General features: G+C 33.8%; 1 protein-coding gene across 1 annotated transcript; it reads left to right on the top strand.

Moving 5' to 3' along the window:
- The first annotated feature begins 1,145 nt into the window (after positions 1-1,145).
- Positions 1,146-8,717, top strand: LOC107953293 (nucleobase-ascorbate transporter 12). The gene is made up of 10 exons (XM_016888543.2): positions 1,146-2,027; positions 2,700-2,797; positions 2,894-3,064; positions 3,812-3,912; positions 4,668-4,803; positions 4,956-5,006; positions 5,119-5,406; positions 6,564-6,798; positions 7,559-7,845; positions 8,249-8,717. Exons 1-10 carry the CDS (start codon positions 1,529-1,531, stop codon positions 8,462-8,464), a joined length of 2,082 nt encoding a protein of 693 aa, XP_016744032.1. The 5' UTR covers positions 1,146-1,528; the 3' UTR covers positions 8,465-8,717.
- The last annotated feature ends 410 nt before the right edge of the window (positions 8,718-9,127 follow it).

Below are 9,127 nucleotides of genomic sequence, written 5' to 3'. Positions count from 1 at the left end.
AAAAAATTATTTTTTTAAACCCTCATGCAATCAGAAGATAATGATTGGGGATGATTGACTTGGGTTTCGGCTATGGGGGTGTCGACATCGTCCGGCACTGTTTATTTTAGGTCATTCCCGTCATTGTTTTTAAAGTTGGGCCATTCTTATAAATATTTAATTTTTTGTGCTAGCTGGTTAAAAAAGCTTATTATAAAATGAAATAATTATTTCAAATATAATTATTATATTTATATGTGAAATATTATAAATACACATATAAAAATATATAATGCTAAAATTTGCTACACTCATGATAAGGATTGAAAAATAAATATTACACATATAAAAATGGTAATTACTAAAAATAATGATATTTATAATAATTATTTGATTTTATAAATAAAAGAGTTATTAATTAAAAAGATAAATAAAAAATAAAAAATTTGAAACAACATGAAATAAAAATTACAAATGTTTTCAAAAGATGAATTGAACCTAGGAGTAAAGGATAAAATCAATATTATTTAATCATTTAACCAATAGAGTTAATATATTAAAAATATTAATTAAAAATAAAAAAAATATTTAAAAAATAAAATAAAAAATATAAATATGAGCAAAAGAGGAATTGAACCTGAGATTAAGGATAAAATCACTAATATTTAATTATCTGACAAAAAACTAATGATATTAAAAGAGTAAAAAAAATACGGGTTAAAAGTTGGGTTGAGCTTTTTTACCAACTATGCAGGGAACGTATCTAGTTAGACTTGTTTTCACATACGCTCTTTAAAAACAATCTATTTCTCTAAATTTTTCAAAAAAAAAGAGAGAAAGATTTATCCAATTAAATTCTTTTCATATATGGTGTATTTTATTTTATTAAATATATATATAATATTTGGCTATAAAAGAGTTTAGTTGGCCGTTAATAAACATGGTTTTAAACAAACTCTAAAATATCTTACAGTAATTATTAAAATATCCCTATTATATCGGGGAAAGTTAGATTCGGCAAATTTAAACACGAGACATATAAATGTTTAATACTAATATAAAATTGTAAAATAATTTATTAATAATAATAATAATAATAATAAATGTAGTACCTAATAATAAACGGATAATTTAAAAAACCAAACACCGTTAAAAGAAACTGTAGGAAAAAGAACGCGGTTTTGGCTTGGCTCCATCCACCACAGTCTCTGTTGTCTTTTGTCATTTTACTCTTTTCAATTTTCTTTACTCCACTTCACCAAACAGTTCCCCCTTCTCTCACTTCCTCACTCCCTCACTCTCCCACTTCCCCTTGTTATTATCTCTCTTTTATCTGTACTAAAATGTCTAAAGTTAGCTCATTTTCTTCCTTTCTCTTACTACAAACCCAACAGAAACTTCTCTTCTTCTAGTCTTTGAAAACCTCTTCAAAAACCCTAAAAAAATCACTGCCTTTTGAGCTCCTTTTTGGAACCCCAGATCTGTATTATTCATCTACAAGCTTAAAAGCTATGACCCACTAAGAGATTTTGCTCTTCTTTCTTTTCTAATGTCGAGTTCTGACCCCAAAACCCGACCCAAACCTGTAACACGGCCTCCTGCTCCCGTTCCACCTTCATCTTGGGCAAAGAGAACTGGGTTTAAGCCTAAATTCTCCGGGGAAACAAATGCAAGTGACTCCGGTCAAATAGCTTTGCCTCCGAGGTCTAGAGAGAATGAGAACCAACCTGATCTTGAAGCGGGTCGGGCTCGGCCAGTACCACCGGTTGTGAATGGGGAGCAGCCGGTGAGTGAGAAGGGTCCAGCAGAGAAGGATCAGTCGGTGAAGAAGAGGAGGGAGGCGGATGGGACGAATAAAGGGAGCTCAGCTGCCGCTGCTAACGGACATACAGTTAATAATGGGGCGGCGCCACAGCCGCAGCAGCCGACTAGGAGGCCTTCTAGGAATGAGGATGTGGTGGATGTATTGCCACAGAATGTAGATGATGAAGGCTTCGTTGGAAGGCACTCACATATGAAATATGAGCTTAGAGATACTCCTGGTCTTGGTAATTTTCTCTCTTACTTTTCACTTTTGTTTTCTTTTAAAGCCGGGGGAGAATGAACGACTTGTTTGTTGAAATGGGTGTTTGTGATTCTTTTTACAAGTGTGGCTTGTTTGTTGTCGTTGTTGTTTTTTTCCCTCTCCACGTTACCTGAAAGTAAAAGATCCTTACCTTTTTAATTTTTTTTATTTAGTCTTTGAGGTTTTGCTTGTATATACTGTCATATTTGTCTGAATTGACAACTGAAATAGGCTATACTTATTTATTTAATTTTTGGAATATTACTTGTTTATTTATTGATTTATTTTCTATTTGGAGTGAAAATTCTGTGCTTTTATTGATTAGTGGTTATACTTATTTGTATGATTTATTGCTAGCTTTCTTTTTGTAGGTTTATTAGCCGTTTTGGGTGTGGCCTATGTGCTCTTTGTTTCATTTTACTGATAAAATTATTGATAATTTTGATGTATCATTGCTTGTAAATTTGTGATAAGACTGTTGATTTGGTACGAAACTAAGAAATTCTTTTATATGTATTTATGTTCATTTCGAATGGGTAAGAACATTTTATGTTTTTTCGAAATAGATTAGAGGCTATTACAACTTTACAAGAATGCGTTTTTGGTGATTTGATAATAATTATGTTTTAACTGTTTCATTTTTTTTCTTTTTCAGTTCCTATTGGTCTTTATGGATTCCAGCACTATCTTTCTATGTTGGGTTCATTGATTCTTATTCCACTCGTAATAGTCCCTGCAATGGGTGGCACTTATGTGAGTGGTTAAATTATGTTTTATTTCAATTTGAAGCGCATTTGTCTGGGAATGTAGACTGTGAGCTGCTTGATCTGATTGGATTAGTGGTTGTAGGAGGATACTGCAAATGTGGTGTCGACGGTGCTCTTTGTGTCTGGAGTGACCACACTATTGCATTCCTTCTTTGGGTCACGGTTGCCTCTGATACAAGGTTCATCATTTGTTTTCCTGGCTCCTGCATTAGCGATAATCAACTCTCCAGAGTTTCGAGGACTAAATGGAAATGTATGCTTCTGTTTTCTGGTCATGGTCACTTTAGTAAAAGTGTTCATTTCCATTTATCTACCATTTCATAAATTATTTCACCTGTATGCAGTTGCATAAGTTATAAATTATTTGATTAATAGAAAATGCCATTTCATGTATTCAGCAGTTTTTCTATTAGGATTCAAGTGCATGATATTGTCATCCGAAGTAGGATTATCATTTACAGTAATTGACCAAAGAAAATGTGGAGGGCTTAAAATTTAATATTGGAAAGCCGAGTTTGATTTGGGGCTTGGTTTTGAGGTATTTTCTTTTTGAATAACTCCAATAATTGGAATATAGAAGTAAATACCAATGATATCACCTGAGGCGTTGTTGTTTTAGTAACCAATATTCTGGATATTTATAGACCATTTAAACATTCTTTAGGATTAATATTACAAATAGTTTACTAACTAATAATCATGGGGTATCAATTTGCATCTTGCAGATTTGTCCTGGATAGGAAAATCCTTCTGAGTTTCTAAATTACAAATTAATGAATATAACTTGTTTTTTCTATACTTGATTGACATTACACTGGCAAACTGATGGAATTAGTTATTTGATCTAGTTACATTTAACACTTTTCTTTCTGTAAAGGGCTGAAATCATTTCTGTTCTTGCATCATCAATGTTCCTTTCCATTTTCTAAGTTCCATTTTATGCAATGGAACATTTGAGTTTGTTTGACATCTACAATGTTGATTCATTTCAACTTGGCAGAACTTCAAGCATATTATGAAGGAGTTGCAAGGTGCAATTATCATAGCTTCAGCTTTTCAGGCGTTACTTGGTTATAGTGGACTAATGTCATTATTCTTGAGGTATATTTCATTTGCTAGTCTCTGAATTCTAACATTAGCTGCGATACCATAAGTCCTTTTACTAGTGAGAATTGACAAATACCGGAAAAATTAGTAACTCGATATAGTAACTATATGATTGACCATGAATTTGATATATCGATAGTAAAGGGTTCTTTAAGGAAAAGGATTGAACATAAAGTCTCTTCATATTGTCCATTCATCCATAAAGGCTTTAAAATTTACCATTCTTTTAATTTTTAACTTTTTTTATTTTGAATTTTGGAATTATACATACCATTTTCCCTTTTTATTTTCTGAAACATTTTAAAAGAAATTTCCTTTTTTATTTTTTCATGTTGATTTGATGCGGTGATAACTTGGTTGTTTTGCCACTTAGTCATATTTTTTTGGGTGTTATGTCCCCTTCACCTGGTGTAATACTTTTGGTCAAAGTTCTTGATGGAATTAACGGTTAGGTACTTAATTTCAAATTTTAACTTTTCAGATATCAAACTGACAGAATACGTAGTACTGGGGCCAAATCTGTATGTAACCCTTTTTTATACAATTTTTCTTTAATTAATCTCAAATATCAACTTTAACGTTTAGGCAAAAAAATAGATTAGCCTTCTCTAGACCTCATGTCAAACCAAAAATAAGTTCCACACAACATAATTTAGCTGTTTTTTTGTATCATGCTAATTCTACGTGCACTAAAATTTGTTGAATCAGTGGTATGCACATATCAAGTTCATTTGTATTTTTTTTTTCAGGTTAATCAATCCTGTAGTCGTTGCACCTACTGTTGCAGCTGTTGGACTTTCTTTTTATAGTTATGGTTTTCCACAAGTGGGGAACTGTCTTGAGATTGGTGCTGTGCAGATATTGTTGGTTATTATTTTTTCTCTTGTAAGTTTTTTTAAACTCGTTTTACTTTTTTCAAAACTTTTGTTCTTTCTCCTTATTGGCAATCATATCATTGTTGATTGAATGCCAAAATAACTTTGATCTGGGTGTTTCTTTATTGGCAATCATATCTGAAAATGTTTCCATTTTTGCAGTATCTTCGTAAGATATCTGTTCTCGGCCATCGCATATTTCTAATATATGCGGTAAGTTTGTAACATCATTGTTCTGCATGTTTATTTTAGCATTTTGGTGTACATTTTTAATGTTTTGGCAGACATTTTCTGACCATGATCTGGCTTTTCTGCTAACTACCAGGTCCCATTGGGCCTTGTAATCACATGGGCAGCTGCTTTTCTTCTCACTGAGGCAGGAGTCTATAGCTATAAAGGCTGTGATACCAATATACCTTCCTCAAATATAGTATCAGAGCATTGCAGAAAGCATGTTTCGAGGATGAAGCATTGTAGGGTTGATACATCACATGCGTTCAAATCTTCCCCATGGTTTAGGTTTCCTTATCCATTACAATGGGGAACTCCTGTCTTCCACTGGAAAATGGCCATTGTTATGTGTGTGGTTTCAATAATTGCCTCAGTAGATTCGGTTAGTTTTCTATCATCTATGACATTTATTGCAATTTGAACTTGTGTTATAGATTCTAATTTTTCTTCCTGAGTTGCATTACTGGCGATTAATATTATCTGATGTGGGTTATCATTAGTTATTTTGTTTTGGAAGATCCTGGAATTTCCATGCAAATAAAAGCGCTAATTTCTTTATTGTCATTATTGACTGTATATAGACAATGATTTTGGGTCTGACCTACCAAGAAAGATGGGAAATTAAAAAAAAAAATTACTCTCTTAACCATGGTTCTGGGAATAGCACATAAGAGTCTGAAACATCTGCTCAGACTGCTGAATTCTTTTTGAGTTCTGTTTGAATGGTGTTGTGATCTATATCTACTGCTAAGATGGTAAAGTGAAGGGCGAAAGTTTAGGTATTACAATGTTCAAGGAGGGAATAACAAATTGTTGTAATCATTTATCTGTTGACTGAGATGTCAGTTCTCTATCATCCCATTTGAAGTGCCAATTCAAGTGCACAGGTTTTGTTTTAATATATTATGATCATTGGGTTAGATTCCTCTTAGGGGTTTCAATCACCTTGGTTTAATTTAGCCGATTCTTACGTTATAGTATTACTACCAAGTCCTATCGGTTATTTTGCAAAACTTTGGAAAGCTTGTTGATTATAAAATTGTCTAAGCTATCATATGCATGCATGTATATCTGTTTGCATGCCTTCATAATATATATGCAGTTTTTGAAGTGCCATGGGTGGAGCTGGTGCTCATATTAGCCAAACTGCCTCACATCTTGAGACCATTAAACCATAAAAGAATTCATGTTGGCCTGAAATTGCAATAGCATGAAATTCATTTTCTAGATTTATGGAAGCACTTGCACTTTGTGAAAACTTGTGGGCAATTAAATTACCTAACCTAGCATATGCGTGCATGTATATCTCTTGCATGCTTTCATATCTGTTCTTGAAGTTCCCTAGGGTCAAAATGGTGGCTGTTGTGGCTTTGTTAACCATACTGATTCACATCCAGGGACTATTGAACTCTAAAAGAATTCATGTTTACCTGAAGTTGCCATGGTTTAAATTCATTTCACAAAGTTGATGGGAAAACATGCACTTTTCCTCAAGTTGCAAATAGGACCTGAATGTACTCGTGTCTCTGAATTTCTTAGGTTGGCTCATACCATGCGTCATCATTGCTGGTGTCATCCAGACCTCCAACTCCCGGTGTTGTTAGCAGAGGAATTGGTCTTGAAGGTCTATCCAGTATATTAGCTGGTCTCTGGGGTACAGGAACAGGATCTACAACGCTAACTGAAAATGTGCATACAATTGCAGTAACTAAGATGGGAAGCCGCAGGGCTGTTGAATTGGGCGCATGCGTTTTGATAGTCTTATCCCTTGTAGGTACGTTTCAATCATGCTTCCTTTTGGAATTTTCAGATTTCTCCATGATGCTAAAATTTGTAATAATCCTTGTTAATCTGTCAAAGCTGACGATATAACCTTGTTTGCGTAGATCAAATAGTTAAGAGAAATCGAATTAACTTGTAATGACAATAATCTTTTCTGCTTTGGAGGTCACATATCTTGTGGGTTTTATTTTCATTCATAATTGTTAAGCTACCAGTTGTCATTGTGCTGCCGTCTTTTATAATTGCTTTTATATTTTTATATATCCGGTTTATAATGATAGTTTTACAAGATCTTTGTCTTTGAGAGTTTATTTTAGAATAAAAGCCTAGCACATAATGATAGGAGGATTATTACTAGGCATGTTTGTGGCATTTGATTTGCGAAGTAACTTCCTGTCTCACACTGCCATAAAATGGTTGTCTCTTCTAACTTCAATGGTGGCATTGAGCAAACAATACGGAGAAAAATGTTATCCCATGGGGATAAATGGTGCTTGCCATTTAGTCTGATGGTGGCAGACTGGGCTTCGTTTTAAAGTAAGCCTTAGGCTCATATGAGTTGCTTGTTTTAGTTGAATTTTGGAATTCTATATGCAAAGGTCCAGGATATATGTCATTGATAAGTTCAATTGTTTCATCTCATAAATTTGCAATGCCTTGTACATATGATTTGGATCTAATGGTTCAGATTTGAAGCTCATCTTTTTTTTTTCTTCCTTAATTTGTATGCACTGCCTTCTTGCCGTACACAGGTAAAGTTGGAGGTTTTATTGCTTCAATTCCTGAAGTCATGGTTGCGGCTCTCCTGTGCTTCATGTGGGCGATGCTTGCAGCTTTAGGTTTGTCAAATCTACGTTATAGTGAGGCGGGAAGCTCTCGGAATATCATAATAGTTGGATTATCTTTATTTTTCTCCCTCTCGATACCAGCTTACTTTCAGCAGTATGGCATCTCTCCGAATTCCAACTTGTCCGTTCCAAGTTATTTTCAACCATATATTGTGACATCACATGGGCCTTTCCGCACTAAATATGAAGGGGTATGCATCTTATTAACTTTGATTTAGCCATTAATTGGATATTTGAATTTTCTATCTATTTTTTGTACTTATTGGTGAAAAATGGAAAGGATATAATGAAGACCGGTAGGACTTGCATTAGAATTCCCCCTTCTCTTCTTTCGTAAGAGTTTGTAGTTGCATGCTATGTTTCCTGGATTCTTCATTCTCTTAATTGCTCGTTTGTTGACACTTTTCCCAACTTGGTCATTGAAAACTCGGCAATTTTTCTCGATTTTGGATGTGGCACTTTGATATTGTGTCATGTCATCCTTAAAAAATTATAGATGTTGCCTTATCCCCTTGAATATATTCTAAATCATAGCTTGCTGTCATATGTTACCAAGATTCAAGCAGACTTTTCATTAATGTCCTTTTTTTGTAGGTAAATTACATTATGAACACATTGCTATCATTACACATGGTAATAGCTTTCATTGTGGCTGTTATACTCGACAACACTGTACCTGGAAGCAGGCAAGAACGTGGGGTTTACGTATGGTCTGAGGCTGCAAGAAGGGAACCAGCAGTCGTCAAAGATTACGAGTTGCCTTTCCGGGTCGGTCGGATCTTCAGATGGGTAAAATGGGTTGGTCTTTGACAATTCTTTTTTGCAGAGGATAATCACATGGTCCAAGTTCGTCAATATCATGGGGATGACTACTCATATCGGTAAATAGATGTCTGAACTGTTCTTTTTTTTTTTCCTCACACGATGGAACTGTGTTTTTTGGGGGGCTAATAGAGATTCAAGGTATTTTGTGTACATTGAAAGATCCAGAGGGATCCAGTTGTGTTGTAATCTTAGAATTATTAAAAAAAATGAAAACAAAAACTTGGTTTTGTTCGAGTCACCGAAATTGTCTTGTTGGACATTTTCACTTTTGTTTTGATCCTTTTTTTTTGTATATTTTTATTCCCATTATTATTTGATAGCTACTTTCTAGATTTTTGCTGGATTCTCCTCATTGGAATTATAATGTTGAATGTTTCAAATAGTTTTTAAATTAAAAATATTTAATTAGGTTGGTGTGATTTTCGTAAGTTTTTGTGATCGGTACTATTGTTTCTAAAATATTTTTATAATTAATTTTTTTAAATATAGAATTTAATTTGAATCAGAGTAGAAGCTTTGAGGGATGAGGTTTGGATTCAAACTATTCAAGGGTCTAATCAATGTGTGACTTGTCCTAAGACTAGTTAATTGCAATGCGATTGGGACCCAATGAATCTTAAAAACAAGTTAGATGAAAAATAAGGCTTA

This window comes from Gossypium hirsutum, chromosome A07 (genome assembly GCF_007990345.1).
Source record: "Gossypium hirsutum isolate 1008001.06 chromosome A07, Gossypium_hirsutum_v2.1, whole genome shotgun sequence".
Taxonomy (NCBI): Eukaryota; Viridiplantae; Streptophyta; class Magnoliopsida; order Malvales; family Malvaceae; genus Gossypium; species Gossypium hirsutum.
Note: the sequence above shows the minus strand (reverse complement) of the source record. Positions and strands in the feature narration are given on the sequence as shown.

Coding starts and splice junctions, on each gene's coding strand:
- LOC107953293 (XM_016888543.2), top strand. CDS start 1,529: ATGTCGAGTTCTGACCCCAAAACCCGACCCAAACCTGTAACACGGCCT. Junction 5,407..6,563: donor TAATTGCCTCAGTAGATTCG/GTTAGTTTTCTA, acceptor TGAATTTCTTAG/GTTGGCTCATACCATGCGTC. Junction 7,846..8,248: donor TCCGCACTAAATATGAAGGG/GTATGCATCTTA, acceptor CTTTTTTTGTAG/GTAAATTACATTATGAACAC.